The sequence below is a fragment of the Rhinopithecus bieti genome, unplaced genomic scaffold (genome assembly GCF_001698545.2).
Source record: "Rhinopithecus bieti isolate Rb0 unplaced genomic scaffold, ASM169854v2 scaffold_7884, whole genome shotgun sequence".
In the NCBI taxonomy this organism is placed as follows: Eukaryota; Metazoa; Chordata; class Mammalia; order Primates; family Cercopithecidae; genus Rhinopithecus; species Rhinopithecus bieti.
This window is the reverse complement of record NW_016806331.1, coordinates 2,671,143-2,690,275: the sequence shown is the minus strand read 5'-3', so window position 1 is coordinate 2,690,275 and position 19,133 is coordinate 2,671,143. Positions and strand designations below refer to the sequence as shown.

Here is a 19,133-nt window from a genome sequence, read left to right as displayed (position 1 = left end):
TAATTTTTTTTTTTTTTTTTTTTTTTTTGAGATAGAGTTTCATTCTTGTTGCCCTGGCTGGAGTATAGTGGCCCGATCTCAGCTCACTGCAACTTCTGCCTCCCCGGTTCAAGTGATTCCCTTGCCTCAGCCTCCCAAGTAGCTGGGACTACAGGCATGTGGCACCACACTCAGCTAATTTCTTGTATTTTTAGTAGAGATGGGGTTTCACTATGTTGGTCAGGCTGGTCTTAAACTCCTGACCTCAGGTGATCCACCTGCCTCGACCTCCCCAAATGCTAGGATTACAGGTATGAGCCACTGCGCCCAGCCCTTCTTTTAACTCTTCATTTTGACCTAATTTTATACTTACAGAGAAGTTGCAAACATAGTACATACCTCTCAGCTTACAACACTAACATTAACCTCTTATACAGCCATAGTACAATGATCAGACCAGGTATTAACTTTGGTACAACATGATTAACTAAAACAAAGATGGTATTGGAATTTCCTGTTTTTCCACTGATGTCCTTTTTTTTATTCTACAATCCTATCTAGAATCACATATTCCATTTAGTGGTTCCTTCTCCTTAGTCTCTTGCAGTCTGTGACAGCACCTCGGTCTTTCCTTGCCTTTCTTGACCTGATACTTGTCAGAAACTTTGTCAAATGTCCCACAACTGGAGTTTGTCAGATATTTTCTCATGAATGAGATTATACTCGGTTGGCAAGAATACCACAGAAACGATGCTGCGCCCTCAGTGCATCCCATCACAGGTTCAGGACGTCTCTTCTTAGTATGCTTAAAATATTTCATAATTTCAATAAATGAAAAATAAATAGCTGTATTACTTTAGGTTCTTTAGAGATACAGAACCAATAGGAAATGAATGGGTGAAAGGAAGGAAGGAGAAAGACGAAAGAAAAAGGAAGGAAGGGAGGCAGGAGGGAGGGAGAGAAAGAGAAAGGAGAGAGATTTTAGGGAATTGGTTCCTGCAGTTATGTAGACTGAGAAGTCCCAAGATCTGTTAACTCTACCTGGAGACCCAGAAAACCCAATGGTATAATTCCAGTCTGAGTCTGAAGGCTTGAGAAGCAGGAGAGTTGATAGTGTAAGTGCCAGTCTGTTTCCAGGAGCAGAGAAGGACTGTGTGAAATCTCCTTTACTCAGTGTTTTGTTTTACTTAGGCCTCAGTGGACAGGATGATGTCCACCCACATTGGGGAGGGCAATCTGCTTTACTGGGTCTACTGATTCAAATACTAGTCCATACAGAAATACCCTCATGGAGACCCCCGGAATAATGCTGAACAAATCTCTGAGCACCACACGGCCTAGCCAAGATGAAACATAAAATTAAGTATCATAACAGCTTAACTTCTAAATTAGAAACTTCCTGCTCTGTACATTTAGGTTCCAAATCCCATCAAGTCAAATGAATCTTAGGAAGTGTTCCAATTCTTAGTTATTATCGGCTTCAGGCCTAAAACATTATAAATCTACAACATACTATCATTTCTAAAACTTCAAGAAGCTTTATTATAGTTGATCTTGCTTCAAGAGAAAAGGCAGCTTATACAACTTAGACAATGTAATAACTGTAATCCAAGAGAAGCTAGACCTGCACGTCTAAGGCCCTAAGAAAAAAATTAACATGAGCTGTATTGTTAATGAGGACCCCCAAATCCCCTGATTTTCTTTTGGAGGTGAAAGCGGAGTTACTTAATAGGGACTACATTCCTTGGCATGGCATCCTAAGGATGATGTGTGTCATTGCTATTTCTATGATGCTTTAAAAAGAAAAACCTAAATGATCATATATTTTTCTATAACAAGAAAGTGTGTTTCAGGCACTTTCACTACCTGAGTTGTATATTTTCAAAGTTGTGTACACACATACATAGAGATATTATAGAGAATATATTTGATATGGTTTGGCTGTGTCCCCACCCAAATCTCAAATTATAGTTCCCATAATTCTCTGGTGTTGTGGGAGGTAAATGAATCATGGGGGTGGGTCTTTCCCATGCTGTTCTCATGATCGTGAATAAGTCTCATGAGATCTGATGGTTTTGTAAAGGGGAGTTCCCCGGCACATGCTCTCTCTCGCCTGCCACCACGTAAGATGTGACTTTGCTGCTCCTTTGCCTTCTGCCATGATTGTGAGGCCTCCCCAGCCACATGGAACTGTGAGTCCATTAAACTTTTTTTCTTTATAAACGACCCAGTCTTGCGTATGTCTTTATTAGCAGCATGAGAATGGACTAATACAATATCTCTACAAATATACAGTAGAGAAATGGTATAAGTAAGTAAAATTTCTGGCTGGGCATAGTGGCTCATGCCTGTAATCCTAGCACTTTGGGAGGCTGAGGTGGGCCGATCGCCTGAGGTCAGGAGTTTGAGACCAGCCTGGCTGACATGGAGAAACCCTGTCTCTACTAAAAATACAAAAATTAGCCAGGTGTGGTGGCACATGCCTGTAATCCCAGCGACTTGGGAGGCTGAGGCATGAGAATCCCTTGAACCCGGGAGACGGAGGTTGTAGTGAGCCGGAGATCGCGCCGTTGCACTCCAGCCAGGGCAGCAAGAGCGAAACTCCATCTCAAAAATAAATTTAAAAAAATAAATAAATAAAATTTCAAGTTTTATCTGAGGTTGCCTCCCCCTTGAAGCTCTTCTATCCTCAGGATCACTCTAAACTTTGGTGGTTTATGCTGGAAAATCATTTTTTCCTTAAATGTTTATATTCAGTTCAAAGTGTTCCATTTCCATGAGTAATGACAAAACATAGTTTCTCCTGTGCCTCCACTCCAGTGGCATGGAGAAGAAGCTACTTATGAATTCTTCTTTAGGCCCCCAGAGTTCTGGAAGGCACTCACCAACTTTTTATGAAAAGGTAGAGAGAGGACTCCAGATCCCATTACGCCAAAGAGGAAGCCAAATGCTAATTTTAAATCTCATTTTGGCCTGCCCCAAATGTGGACACCACTGTTAGGCCAGTTCTCTTGCAAGTCTCTTAGAACAAGCTGTTCCCCTCAAAGGATTTTCTTCCAAGGAACCAGAACATGGGTTTATTTTGGCCTGGATCAGCTCCTCCAGGAATCTTCCAGGGAGGAGGTGGGTGGTCAGCCTCCTGAGACAAGAGTGTGTAGAGCTCAGGATACGGGCTCTGAAGCCAGACTACCTATGTTTGAATCCAGGTTCTGGGTTTATGATCGGGGAATGTGAGAGAGTTATAAAACCGTTCATGCCTTGGTTCCTCCTATTGAATGGGGCAAATGATGATACTTAACTGATTGAGTTGCTGTAAGGATTAAACAAATGACACATGTAAAGTGCTTAGTACAAGACCTGGCATATAATAAGTGTTAAATAAGTGCTAGGGAAAACTAGCCAGGTGTGGTGGTATACACCTATAGTCTTAGCTACCTGGGAGGCTGAGGAAGTTTGCTTGAGGCCAAGGAGTTTGAGGCTGCAGTGAGCTATGACGGCATCACTGCACTCCAGCCTGGGCAACAGAGTGAGACCTTGTCTCTAAAAATAAAACATAATAATAAAACAAAATAAAATAAATGCTAGGGAACATGTTGCTTCTGACTTAAACATCCTCCAGGATTAATCCAGGTCCACAATCACCCAGGGGAGCTGTGGGCAGTCTGTGGGCACCTGTCAGGCTGCATCTGTTGGGTAGCAGAACCTGCTTCTTTCTAACTCTAAGTCTGCCTATTTCTTCTATCATGTCATCAGAATTCCTTAAACAATCTTATTTAACAGAACAAACGAATTTAAGCCAATTCTACAGTGAAAAACATGAGAGTGAGTCATGGCAAACTTTAACTGTAATCTTGTTAAGTGGAAATGGAGACAAATATTTGGAAAAGATCTTTAGAAATTGATAGATTCCAATGCGTTGAGGTTCTTTTAGGTCAGATAAGTGTTTCTTGGCTTTTTGATTTCTATTTGTAAGCATCTCTCTCTCTCTCTCTCTCTCTCTCTCTGTGTGTGTGTGTGTGTGTGTGTGTGTGTATGTGTATGTTTATACCCATGCCCCTTATTTAGAGCTCTAAATCTCCTAAGGACGGGAACCATCTTAGCCACCTGACAAGAGAGAAGTAACCTCCATGCATTCGTCCTTCTACCCTCAAGAGGGATCCTCTTCAACCCGGGATGGTATGGGCATAGAATACACACAAACACACACACACACACACACACACACACACGTATATATATACATATATACACATATTTTTTTTTTTTTTTTTTGAGTCAGAGTGTCGCTCTTGTTGCCCAGGCTGGAGTGCAATGGCGTGACCTCCGCTCACCGCAACCTCCACCTCCTGGGTTCAAGTGATTCTCCTGCCTCAGCCTCCTGAGTAGCTGGGATTACAGGTATGCGCCACCACACCTGGCTAATTTTGTATTCTTAGTAGAGACAGGGTTTCTCCATGTTGGTCAGGCAGGTCTAGAACTCCAGACTTCAGGTGATTCACCCGCCTCGGCCTCCCAAAGTGCTAGGATTACAGGCATGAGCCACTGCACCCAGCCTAGGGCATAGAATATTTTGGAAGCCAAGGGATAGATTCTGTGGCTTTCTATCCCCCTTTTTCCTTTCCTCTCTCCACATTCCTGGCTCTAATTCAGGTCTTTCTGTTGCCACGGTAACCAACAGTCTCAGAACACAGACTTCTGACAGCTGGACTTCTAGCCACTGAGACTTGGGATGTGAAGGATTTCTCATGTTTTCCCTTTTTGTCTCAGGAGTTAGCAGCACTTCTTCCATGTGGGCAGCCACCACGGCAGGGTGTGACTGTCTTGCATGTATGTTTGCACGCACATGCGTGTGTGCATGCATGTGTGTGTGTGCACGCACATGAGCACATTCTTCCAGCCCTACTTGCTTTCCAGGGCTTCACAGAAAAAGCTAGACTAAAAAGTGTCATCAGATGATGGGAGGATGGGCATCTAAACAGCGAAACCTTTCTGGAAAGTAATTTGGTATCAACTAGCACAAGACTGCAATATATTTGTGATGTTTGGTCCATTAATCCTATATATAGCAAAATAAGAGTCATAGTCAAAGATTTATGGAAAAGCAGGTTTACTACAGATTTATTTAGTAAAACAATAACTACCACCTAATGGTCATTAATAAGAAGTAATTAAAAATTGCAGAGTAACCATATATATGTTTGTTGTAGGCTATGCCATAAAATAATCTCAGTTTCAACTGATATGATTGCTACATTCACATATATGTATACGTGGATATATTGTATAAATGTACAGATATATGTGTGTTTATATAAATAAAAAAGATAAGGAAGTCAATCAAAATGTTTTGATAGGTATTACCTTTAGAAGGTGGGACTATGGCATGTTTGTTTTCGTCTTCGTACTTTTCTATATTTTTCCAATTTTATATAATGATCTTTTTATTTTATGATACAAGATCTTACAACTGTAATAGGACAAATGATGAGAGGTGGAGATGCTTAGTAGATCGGATGATATCACAATGAAGTAAGTTTTGAAAGGCAGAGGGCTGACTCTTCTGCCCTTCACTGGGAGACTGTAAAAATAGGATAAGACGTCAATCTAAATGGGGTAGTTCTGAAGAGAAAAGGGAATGGGGCTGGGCATGGTGGCTCATGCCTGTGATCCCAGCACTTTGGGAGGCCAAGGTGGGTAGATCACCTGAGGTGAGGAGCTCGAAACCAGTCTGGGCAACATGGTGAAACCGTATCTCCACTAAAACTACAAAAATTAGCTGGGCGTGGTTGCGGGTACCTATAATTCCAGCTATTTGGGAGGCTGAGGCAGAAGAATCACTTGAACCCAGGAGGTGGAGGTTGCAGTGAGCCAAGATCACACCACTGCACTCCAGCCTGGGTGACAGAGCGAGACTTCATCTAAAAAAAAAAAGGGAGGGGGGATGAATAATGTTTTTGCTTAAGTGCCATGATTCTCTTCTCTCTGGTCCCACCTACTTTTTATTTTTTCTTCTTTTCTTTTTTGAAGTTTCTCGAGTTGAGACAGATTTGCACCTTTGAACTCCATGGCATATTCATCCTCTAACAGCGACATAGAGGACTACAGCTCCAAATCCAATTCCAACCTGAGCCTCTCTGTGGGCTATTTCCCCTGTGAGGACACAACCTCCTGTGAAGACGCAACTTCCAAGGGTTCTTCCATCCACTTTCTCCCTCCCATCCAAGGGGCATGGGGGACTGAAAGGATAAGGAGATGCATGAAGAGACAAGACCAAATTCAGGATGAACCAGAGCAGTTTTGCAAACTAAGCATCTTCCTGGCCTGGGATGTGGATGTCAGTTCCAACAACACAGACTCAATAGCTAATAGGCTTCTATATGGAAACAACCTGTGGATAGACAAGTTACCAAAATAAAGAACAAAACTGTCGGCAAACTGAATAATCTTGTGCAAGAGTTTCAGACATTTCTAGAAAATCTGAAAGATAATGAAGATGATGATGCCATGTTTCCTGAAATGACTCAGAAAGATTTCCAGCTGTCCGGCGGCTCCCCTCCGGAAGTGGTTCAGGTCAGTCATCAAGAACATGATGCTTGTCAAGACCTGCCCAAGTGCAAACCATCAGAAAATAAAGACATTATGCAGTCTCCACAGACTCCTCCAAGGCTTAAGGAACATGAGCTGGCTGAGGAGAGCAGAGATGCCTCACAGGACAGTAAGGGATAGGCCTGGGTTGAACCACAGAATCTTACGACCACCAGGAAGCAGGTCCCAGGAGGTCTGACGTGAAACCAGTGGGAGACAGATAACAAGGAAAGGAGTCAGGGTGGAGTTTTAGGGAAAAGACTGAGGAATGCTTAGGGAAACAAGAGGGTAGCAAGCAAGGAGAAGGGCTAGCAACTATATCTCCCTCCCCACCAAAAACGTACATATTTAGTATTAATGGGCATTGAAACTTTGCATTGACACTTGGGCTTTTTTTTTTTTTTTTTTTTTTTAGACAGATTCTTGCTCCGTTGCCCAGGCTGGAGTGCAGTGGTGTGATCTCAGCTCACTGCAACCTCCACTTCCCGGGTTCAAGTGATTCTCCTGCCTCAACCTCCTGATTAGCTGGGATTACAGGCATCCGCCACCCTAACTTTTATATTTTTAGTAGAGATTGGGTTTCACCATGTTGGCCAGGCTTGTGTCTAGCTCCTGACCTCAACTGATCCACATGCCTCGGCCTCCCAAAGTGCTGGTAATACAGGCATGAGCCACTGCACCCGGCCTACTTGGACTATTTTTGCTAAAAGGATGTGAGTTCCACAAATGAGTAAATGTTGAGTTGGCTGCTGTCATGGTTATACCTACCTAACACATTCTTTATTTTCTTGGCAGATGATAAGCCAGGCAACTGCCAGCCAAAGGACAAGTGCTCCAGAGATCTCAATCCTGTCAGAGCAGCCGGAGAAGGATGACACTCCTTCCCACACACAGGCCCAGTGCTACCTGAACTTTGGGTGGGCCTTCAGCTGACTGAGGCAGTGTATCCTCTCCCCTTGGCTGAGGAGGGATCACCCTGTGAAGGCCCCCCATCGGCCAGCACCAAGGAAAAGACTTTCACAGTCACAAGAGAATTCAACCTCAGGAAACCCCTGAATTAGGACATTCCATATAGACAGATTTTAAAACTTTTTGGAAAGTTGAAAATAATCCACAATGAGGATTCCATTAATAATCCCCATCATTTTTTTCCTCAATAAACAAAATAAATGCTCTTGTTACCCATGTCTTCCTCTTCCAGCACACCATCTTGACTCACATTTCAAGCACATGTGTTGTCTAAAATTTCCTGAAAATTCTTTCTCAGGAAATTTTTAGTATTATGCTTCCTAAACTCAAGTATTATTTTTCTCTCCTCTCACCCATTCTTACTGTATTTTACCCTAGTTTATCTATTTTATGTATTTTAACCTATTTTATCATTAACCCAAATCCCCATTTTCAGTAGACAGCAGCGTGACCCGTCAGATTTCCATGGTAGCAGGATGATTTGGATTGAACTTGCAGGACTTGAGCGAGTGGCAGTGGATATTAAGTCACCGAGGAAATTAATTTCAATTTCAGGAAATCGGACAGCAGTTCTGATATTCCCCGGGGACCTGGGACGCAATGGGAGGATTGTGGTTGCCACTTAACCACTCTAAGTCTAGCTGTCCTCATTCAAAAGATGTGGAAGATAATAACATACCTCACAGGGTTAGTGTGAGAGATTATGAGGTAACACAAGCACTTGATAAATATTATTACTGTTGTTGCAAGTAGACATTCTCCTAAGGAACTCTCCGGAGAACTTGTTCAAGGGATATCCAAGAGTGAGAGTTAATTAAGAGTCAATTCTCATTGAAACATTTCCCACACAGAGCAGTACTTACCAAAAGTTCAGAGTTTTCAGCAAATCTTAACCAAGTCCTCTCCCAACCCATTCCATTCTGCCCTTTGAAACTCGTTTGCAATTGTCATTGAACATTCCACTAAAAGTCAACTTCTTTGAGGAAGGCTGCTCTCAGCCTTCTTGTCCTGACTCTCACCTCCCCAGCATCTCTACCTCATTCAACCACAGGTTCATTCAATGTCCTCCTTCTTCTGCTGGCACTACCATCCTGTGTGACCTTCAGAGTTTATGTGGCAAAGCATATGACTCTTCAGTTTCAAATTCCTTCCTTTCCTCAATTTCAATTCTCTATCCCTCTCCTTTCTCTCTTCTTCCTTCCTTCTACAAATATTTAGCAAATAGGAGTGTCAGATACAAAACAAAACAAAAAACAGAAAAACAGCTTGTCAAAACAAAAACAAAAAAACAGAAACCCTCAATTTTTAGGCTCACGTGACTTATTTAAGAGATAAAGTCAGGCAAACATACGACTATAAAGAGTATGAGTGATAATACTGTGTAGTGCGTAAACACTGAGTTCTANAAAACAAAACAAAAAACAGAAAACAGCTTGTCAAAACAAAACAAAAAAACAGAAACCCTCAATTTTAGGCTCACGTGACTTATTTAAGAGATAAAGTCAGGCAAACATACGACTATAAAGAGTATGAGTGATAATACTGTGTAGTGCGTAAACACTGAGTTCTAATGAAGTAATAATCCACTCAGCATGGGGAGGTTGGTTGTAAACGGTTTCCTGTTCCCCAACTTCTATCTGCTTCCCTCTAGATCCAACCCATACACCTCCTTCCCAAACTTGGCATGTCTACCACATCTAGTAACATCTGCCTTGCCCTGCCTTTCTCTTCTCCCAGATACTTTAAAAATCTATACTCATTAAGTTCCCGAAGGGGACCCTCTTGCTCCTCACTGCAGCCAACACACAGAACCATAGGGATTTCCCTCTCCATTTCCTAACTACCTGGGAAACTCATCCTTAAAGATCCTGCTCTAGGGTTACTATTGGGCATTACTGATCCTTCAGGCAAAGGGATCATGACCCTCCTTTAGCTGTCCCCAGTCCCTGCCCTGCCACCTTCTTGCCATGACCTGTACTTTTCAGCCCTCTTTTTAGATCTATTTTACTTGTAGACTGTGAGATCTAAAGGCAAGCACCAGGTCTTAGTTCCTTTATATTGCAAATCCTAACACACTGGGCTGGGCGCGGTGGCTCACACCTGTAATCTCAGCACTTTGGAAGGCTGAGGTGGGCAGATCACTTGAGGTCAGGAGTTTGAGATCAGCCTGGGCAACATGGTAAAATGCTGTCTGTACTAAAAATACAAAAATTAGCCAGGTATGGTGGCAGGGGCCTGTAATCCCAGCTACTCAGGAGGCTGAGGCAGGAGGATCATTTGGACCCAGGAGGCAGAGGGTGCAGTGAGCCAAGATGGCACCACTGCACTCCAGCCCAGGCGATGGAGCAAGACTCCGTCTCAAAACACACACAAAAAAACAAAATCCTAACACAGTGTTTAGTACAAAGTCATCTATCTCTCTGACTCCATGTAATTCTTTAAATGTTTTTAAAGTATCCTGTCTATATAAATTTTAAAAAGTGAAATACAACAGCTTAAAGAGTTGCTATGCTTTAAGTCAAAAGAGACTGATCAGTAGGGTCAAGAATAGGAATGAAAAGGGAGGCAGACAAGAAGAGAACATGGCCATCAAGTAGAAGTCAGGTGAGACGGCGACCTATCAATTGAGAAATCTATTAAGACTAAAGGAAATCAGAAACTAAATTGAAAATTTAATTCAACAAATACACCTGGAGCCTTATTGTTGCTTTAGACTAGACACTATGATAGGCCTGAAAGAAAGATGACATCTCTTACCCTCAAGAGACTTGCAACCAGTTTTATTATTTTAATTCTTACTCTAGTAATTAAGCTCTAGGACAAACTCAACCAAAATACTTAAAAAGACTGTCTACACTGAATAAGATGCACTGTTCTTTAGTAAGATTTCTGACATACTTGTGTTTATTCATCAGTGTTTTATAAACCTGTTTGGCAGGTATGAACCTGTCCCTAAAATTTAAGCAATGTGCTTTGCAAGCCTTTACAATAAAGTAAGCCTTCCATACCCTTTGAGGTTGAGTGTCATGCTATATATTAGAAAGCAGGACAAAGTATTTTAAAATAAGAAATATCTCAATATTTCTTAATTATAGTGTCAAATACGTTATTGGCCAGGAGTGGCGGCTCATGCCTATAATCTCAGCACTTGGGGAGGCTGAGGTGCAAGGATCGCTTGAGCCCGGGTCTTTGAGACCAGAAAATTCATGGCTCAAGAAGATGTATGGGTCCAAGTCTAACTGGTCACAAGAACAGTGTCTAAAATCCTCTTACAAAAGAAAAATGAAGCAAGTTATAAATGATTTCCTAGAGAGTGCTAAAGTCCTTACACCAACAATAAAGAAAATTTTGAAGGAACAGTTAATTGCTTCAAAAATATGTCTCCTCATTCTACATTGCAAGTGGGAGAACTTATATAGCATACAGGACAATCTCTAATTTCAAGATGGACGGGTGGGTTTTATATTGCAATGCCTGGAGTCAATCTTTTCCTGCCACCTACTAATACCTCAAACAAATAGAACAACGCTGTGCTTTCAGAAGTGAAATAAGATCTTCATCAGATAACACTCCCTGAGTGAGCCAGTCGTGAGCAGAATGAGTAAAAAGCCTCAGGATAAATTCCCCCAAAGGATTATTAGCCTAGATCAAGAAGTACCAAGACAAAACAATTTCTGCTTTATCCCACCTTTCAAAGGAATTCCATGGTTTTAATGACCATTTGATTTCAATATAATATGCTTTATAAGGAACTACTTCTAAGACATTTTCAAATGGTATGGTATACACCATAGCTTTTCAGATTGTGGCATTGAAAGAAAATTCACCTCATTACTACGGAATTCTCTCAGTTCAAAAGAAAATCAGAATGGCAATTTATTTAGTTTTCCTCACCTGCATCAATAAAGATTATTTTAAGTACAAATCTCTAAAAGAAAGAGCTCTCACCCTAGGGTAGAGGTTTCCCACAAACCCACTCAGAAAGGAAAAGAAAACCCTTCAAACATCTTCATAGTTAATGTGTGTTTGGAGAGTTGTTTTCAAGTTTCACTTTCATCGATCCTTCTGTTACGCATCTTTGGGGCCAAGATTTTCCTCAAGCAGGGGATGGGGATAGAAAGAAGAATTTTTCTTCAGTAAAATCACTTTAGAAATCAAGTTAGTACCATATTGCAACCAACAACTTAATAATTGATTCATATAAGGATCAAAAATAGATGCTAAAACCATTGAGTGAATCGCTGTCAGGGAAAAAACATGCACATGGTCTCTTAAGATTACTCCACAGGTGCCTTCTTAGTTATCAAGAGGATTAGGCACCTTTACAATGGCGAGGTCTGGCCAACACCAACTTAGCCAAGTGATTAAACTTAGCCTAGCTAATATCATACACCTTCCGAAGAGAAGCAATGTACACTTGCTAGCAATGTTTAATTTGAATCTAATTATGAGGACACCAACAGTTAGATGAATCTAGACTACAGGATATTTTACCAGACAACTGTCTTTGACTTTTAAAACATGTTAACATAATGAAACACCAAAAAGACAGGGAGACAAGACAGTTCAAAAAAGAGATGAAGGAAACATGACAACCAATTGCTATTTGTGATTTTTGATGGACTCTTTGATCAAAACCAAAAGAAAAACAAAAAATATAGTAAAGGATATTTTGGTTTTGAACATGGACTAGGTTCTTAGGAAATTTAGGCTGAAATATTTAAGGGTAGAAGTGTCATGATATCTGCAACTTACTTTCAAAGAGTCCAGGAAAAAAAAAGACAGAGAGAAAACAAAGATAGGGAAAATATAAAGAAAAACTCTAGTAAGTAAGTAGTACAGATCTCTATTAAAGTGTTACATCTGCTACATTTGTATGACAGTAATATCTTTTTTTTTTTGAGATGGAGTCTCGCTCTGTCCCCCAGGCTGGCGCCTCCCGAGTTCATGCCATTCTCCTGCTTCAGTCTCCTGAGTAGCTGGAACTACAGGCGCCCGCCACCAAGCCCGGCTAATTTTATTTTGTAGTTTTAGTCGAGATGGGGTTTCACCGTGTTAGCCAGGATGGTCTTGATCTCCTGATCCGCCCACCTTGGCCTCCCAAAGTGCTGGGATTACAGGCGTGAACCACTGCACCCGGCCGACAGTAATATCTTATGATATTATATATATTTAAAACATTAAAACATTTACTCTAAATAAAACCTAGGTATTAATTTGATTTCTCAAGTGATCTAAACTGGGCAATTCTTTAATCTGGATTTCTTCATTCATCCTGGTACCTGCCTTTGGGTTCACAGCTGGCTGCAAAGAATTTTCAGTCTCATAGATTGGTAAATATTCATCCTTCAAGTCCTAACCATAAAAAGGCAAATTGGTTCAGTTGAAAGCAGACTAGCATCTAGGTATTTTCCAGAAGATGTAAGATTTCAAGAGTTTATCTAGCTTTTGCTGAGATTAAAAGAATAATTTTGCCAAATGGGGAGATAGGTCCTCTGCCCTTTGAAATTTTTGCAAGTTTCAAAGCCTGAATATCTGATGTCTACCTTCAAAATACCGTCTTTCAAATTTTCTGTTTCTCACAAATCAAGAACAGCCTGACACTTATAATACTAATAATTTCTTCAAATTGTTTGGACATTTTCTTTTATTTTGAGCAGTGACAGATTGTTCTGCTTCTTCCTACCTAACAAGAAGAACACGCATAGTCACTATATAATGTACTGTGCATTCTGGGGGATTTCTGAGAGTGAAAGAGGGTGCTCTTATAGGCTTTTTTTTTTTCTTGAGACAGAGTCTCACTCTGTTGCCCAGGCTGGGGCACAGTGGCACGATCTCTGCTCACTGCAACCTCCGCCTCCTGGGTTCAAGTGATTCTCATGCCTCAGTGTCCCAAGTAGCTGGGACTATAGGCATACACAATCACACAGGCTAACTCTTATAGTTTCAGCAGAGACAGGGTTTCACCATGCTGGCCAGGCTGGTCGGGAACTCCTGGCCTCAAGTAATCTGCCCACCTTGGCCTCCCAAAGTGCTGGGATTACAGGCATGAGCTACCATGCCTGGCCTATATAGTCTTCATGAACATTTTTAAGCATGTATCTCTTATATGATTAAAGCCATAGATTCTCTCTTAAACTAATGTACATATTCATATATACTGACTGCTTTGCAAATAATTTAAAAAGTTCAAAGACTCTCCGAATCTTATTCTGCAATCCCACGTTAAAAACCCAAGTTCTTAAGTTTGACTTCCTGGCTTCAATTCCCAGTCCACCACTTATTTGCTGTGGATCCTGGGGAAGTTACTTAACTTCTCTGTGCTGTTTCCTCATCTACAAACTGCCATACTAATAGTATTAGCCTCAAAGGGCTATGGTAAGGATTAGTACCTGGCACATAACGAGTGCTTACAAATTTTACCTGCTGCTGTCACACGATTCCTCTGTTTTAGTATCTGCTATTGCTCCTAATGACTACAGAATAAAGTTCAAGCAAACTACCATTAAATCTCTCTATAATCGGATCCTGAGGCAATTTTCTAGTCTTATTTCACAATACTCCCCCACTGCCCCTCACACTCCAGAACCTTTATGTTACTTGCTCCTTGTACCTTCATGCTCCAGTGCTTTTGCCTATGCTGTTACCTCTTCTTACCCTAATGTGCTACTTCTCCAGTCTACCCTGCTGCCCATCCATTCCCAAATGGGCATTCAAGACCCAGGTTATACTGAAGCTCCTCCACAGAACAGAAGAGGTTGGAATTAACCTCACTCTTCCTTATGCCACCACAGCACTTCACTTTTACCTGTAGTTAGTGTACATTTTATCCAGACTTACAAAAATGTGCACTTATGTCTTTCCCTCCCACTAGACAAAAGCCCCTATGTTCTGCTTATCTTTGCATGCTCCAAAGCCCCTGGCCCAGTTTCTTGTACACACTAGCTCCATGATAAATAATTCGTAAAATGAACAGTTCATCTGCAGGAAATAATTTAGACAGATAATATCTGAAATTGAATGTAATTTCCTTTCAGAAAGCCTAACTAGCTTCTACTTTAATTAACTCTCATCCCTGGATATTTATATGAGGGGGGTGCAGGGAGACACAGCACACAGCACAGCGTAGATGTTTCCTGAGTGGAAAAGCTCAGTTTTATACAATAGACAAAGCTAGTTAACAAAAGAATATCCACATCTTTCTACTCCTCTGAGTACAGACTTATAGTACAAAGTGACTTACAAAGTCACCTCTGTTTTAAATTTAAAAAGGTTTTAAAGCCATTGCATTTCTAAGTATTCCAGATATTTAAATTCATTCATTCATTCAAATCCATTTAATGAACATTAACGTGCTAGGGGCTGTGCATAAAAATGAGCATGACACATAACCTCTGTGTCACATGATTTCCTTTCACAGTCAGACACTACTGTTTCCGCCCGTTGATGCACATTTAGGCAAGTTAATTTAAGGATCACAGTGGGCAGGAAATGATATATCTAGGCTAAAACGATGCATGAGACTCCTAAGGTGCCCTACAGTGGGCCATCAGGCATCACTAAGAATTCTCCCTGCTCTTTCATTCATTTATTTAGGATTCATTCACTTGCTGAGATGCCCCTAGGTGCTGGCCAGTATTACCTTTCACGCCAAGGACATGGGGATACATGATGTTGTTCCCTTTCTCTAAATGTTCAAAGCCTGGCAGCACAGCTAATTATCATTTGTTCAACAACAAATGATAATTTCTTGGGCACATTTTCCTTGCCTGTCTTTATCTCACAAGAGCCTATTTAAAAACATCTTCTGGACATTGGTCTGGCTACACCAGCTTACAAGTAATTTTTACCTTAAATGATTGGTTTTCTACACGAACCACACAGTAGGACTGAGAAAGTTTCTTATCACAATAATTGGGATTACTTTGCTTCTGTTATGCAGTTGACACATGAGAATTGGCCCACTTGCTAAAATTTGTTTGCAACCACCACATTAGTACCTTCACACTCATTCATGGACACCTGCAAAGGAGCGAGAATTCCGAGTCACCCTCACAGAGTTCCCAGCTCAGGTTGAACAAGGCAATGCTCCACTTTCCTGCATCAGTTCAGCCCTCCTGCCATAAAGCGTCCTTTTCATGGTCTGTTCTGTGCCACATTTTTCACATTGTTCACATGTTTGTGCTTGTCATCAATCGTTGTGCTGTTTAAAATGGCTCCACGCACAGTGTGGAAGGGCTGCCTGGTGCTCCTGAGGCAATGAGGCCGTGCCTCAAGGATGAAACCAGTGTGTGAGGTCAGCTTCCTTCAGGCCTGAGTTACAAAGCTGTTGGGTGTGTGTCAGTGTTAATGACTCAACAACATATGTGAAAATGGTGTCTATGTCTAAACAGAAACACACATAAAACAAGGTTCTGTATTGATCAGTTGGCAAAAATGCTGTGGTCAAAGGCTCGCAGGAACCTGCCTCTGCATTTCCCCGAGGAAAAGTGTTTGGTCATTCAGTGTTCACAATCACGTCAGAGCACAACTACCACAAAAAACAAGAATCAACTGATTTTATCAGGTAAAGAGTGCAAAAACCCAGCCATACACTCTGAGTTCTCTCAGCTTTACCTTCTGAGAATTCAGTGGGGCCACAAAGTGAGGAAACAAAAGTCACCCTCTGGATAGAGGCACTTGGTGTTTTCTGTCCTTTTCTGTCCCCCTGGAATTACCCACAGTCTTGCAAAGAAGAGATTGCTGTTCTGCTGGCTAACAAGAGGAGAAAAGAGGTCCACAGGCCAGGGGGACTGTGGGTAAATGTAAATGGATTTTTCCTGGGTGTTGCTGTTTTCGCTTATGAGAATTCTAATGCTTTAAGATCTGCTACTCTTACTTCCTGCTTGATACTTGGCTTTCAACTATCCCAACCACACAGTAGGCCCAATCTTATTGAAAGGCCTGTGTGCGACCTCAGGTAAGACCAATGTAGACCACGAAGAATCAAAAATCCCACTCTTCTAAGCAAATAATGCATTCTTTAATTTATAAAATTTATCAAAATAAGACAATTTAAATCTCACCAAATCATCCGAAACTTTTGAAAACGCCTCAGAATTCACATTTCTCTTGGTAGAAATGTGACCTCCTCAAGCAGGAAAACAACTTCCGGACATCAATGTATTGGAAGCTTAGCTTCTCTGTTCCAGGAATTCCATGCTTACAACCAGAAGCATCTAACAGAGTGTTCCATCCTGTGTCTTCTTAACTCTTCCCCAAGGTTGAGATAATGTTTATTTGTTGAACAAAGCAGTCATCCAAGAGCAGATTTGTTGAAAAGCTTCCTAGCAAGTTGAGAGGCCAAAGCAAAGAGGAAGAACAGCTAATCAGAATCAAGAGCAAGAAAAGTTAGATCCAAAATAGAGTACAAAATGCCCAGAATAGCCCAGAAAGACAGCTGATGACCTTTTCCTCAAAAATATCTTAATATCACAGTATCAAATAGCCAAACTATGTCAAGCCTAACTATGTCACATAACTACTACTACAACAATAAAGGAATTAGGTAAAAAACAAACAATAAGCAAGAAAAGCTGATGGAACAATAACAATTTGTGTTCTGAACCACAGATGAAAACACAGAAGACAATTAACTGTTGTATTGTACTTAGGATTCCACCACTGGTAAGGGATTACACCTCAGCTCAAGGTAATAGTCACAAGAAACTCTCAGGGCTATTTCCATCTGAAAGCTGCTATAATTTCTACAGAGAGAGCACACGTTATCTTCTGTCTATGGACTAAATGGATCCTGCTACAGTGGCTGTAAATTGCACATCCCTAATTTAAGTTTCCTGTCGGCTGAAGCAGCTCTGGGCTGTGATTTGACCAGAAGACTAGAATAGCTACAGTACAGAAGGAATGCAGACCACACCCAGGGGACTCAATCTCGTTTCTTTGATTATGATGCACACAGCCTTGAGCTACTGCTAAATGATAGATTTAAGAACTATTGAGATCCCTTCCCCAACTTCTCTACTCCTGAAACAATGGGAAACCATAGCTCACTGAAACGATGGAATCAGAACCCAGGTTTCCCCAACATATCATACATTAAACCACACATCCATTAAATAAGAGTAAAAATTGTCTTGGACCCTCTTCCCCCTTCTTAAAAAACTGTTGAGGCTATATATCTAAAAGGCATCACAGATACTTGAGCCTCCTAATTAAATGTATAAATGCATGGAGACTTGAGAGAAAAAACACCACTTGTTCAGTTACAGAGCCAGCATGTATGTACACACACATCCACACGCCACTTATTTGATCGTTTGCTAAATGTGCAAACTCTTCCTCTGTCTACAGTTACATGCTAGCATATCTGTCTCATAGAGGAAAAAAAAATCAAAGTCATTGGCTGCCAATTTCCTAAGAGGTGAGGAGAAAGCAAAGCAACTGAGAATGAAAAGACTGTTATGGCTTTGACAAGATGAGCAAATAGCTTCTAACAGCCCACAAACTACAGACACACACACACACACACACACACAAAGCATCTGCTTGAAGGGAGAGTTCTAAAAGCCCAACTAAATCTCCATCTGATGGTAAAAGTGAGCCTAGATTTTTGGTAGGAAAAGGAGAGAGCACTAAAGAAAAAAAATGGAAAGGAAAACATTTTGTGAGTTCCATGATGAAAACAAGATCATTTACATATTGTCCAAGTTATCATGAACCAATTAAGCACAAAACAAACAATGTGACACAATTCCAAATAAGACTGCCATCCCCAAACAGCATTTTTATAATTTTTAGTACAAATTGCATAAAATAAGATTTAGTTCACAAAAGACAGTCAGGAGATAGAAAACCCCACTCCCCACATAACAATGAAAGTGATAAAGACTGCAAAAAGGGTACAGAGAAAATGGTGCAAAGGATAAATCCATAGTAGATGCTTTTCTTTGGGGATGACATTATCTCAGTGGCTACAAATTGTCTACTTACAAACCACTGCACTACAGGGTGGAGTGATGATACAGGCAGGCATGAGTGAACAGCTAACCCTACTGCCCCACAACCTTCCTTGGCCTAATGCAGAGAAGACAGAGATGAAGCTGGACAAGGGGCTCCCACCTCATTCTTGTACCTGGGTCCATTCAGCCTCAAAAACGGTATAACAAGACAGCATTCACCACTATCATGCATGAACTCAAGGACCACTGGCACAGAGGAGAGACTAGGGTGTTGCTTGCACTCTTAGGCAAATGAAATTTCATATATTTGCCAGTTCCCAGAACACCTAAGACTGAAAGTACAGCCAGGCGCAGTGGCTCACATTTGTAATCTCAGCACTGTGGGACACCAAGGTGGGAAGATCACTTGGAGACAGGAGTTCAAGACCAGACTTGGCAATAAAACAAGACTCTGTCTCCACAAAAAATTTAAAAACTAGCCGGGCATGGTGGCACATGCCTGTAGTCCCAGCTACTCAGGAGACTGAGGTGGGAGGATCACTTGAGCCCAGGAGCTCAAGGCTGCAGTGAGCAAGGATCGCACCACTGCACTCCAGCCTGGACGATAAACTGAGACCCTGTCTCTTTAAAAAAAAAAAAAAA

General features: G+C 41.3%; 2 protein-coding genes across 9 annotated transcripts in view; one reads left to right on the top strand and one right to left on the bottom strand.

Moving 5' to 3' along the window:
* PPFIBP1 (PPFIB scaffold protein 1) overlaps positions 1–19,133 on the bottom strand; it is a 184,970-nt gene that overhangs the window by 103,141 nt on the left and 62,696 nt on the right. The gene's annotated exons all lie outside the window — the stretch shown is intronic.
* Positions 5,981–7,639, top strand: LOC108531978 (uncharacterized protein C12orf71). Its single transcript, XM_017875660.1, is given in 4 exon segments — positions 5,981–6,401; positions 6,404–6,549; positions 7,360–7,577; positions 7,579–7,639. Coding segments are annotated over 4 exon segments (783 nt in total). The 5' UTR covers positions 5,981–6,043.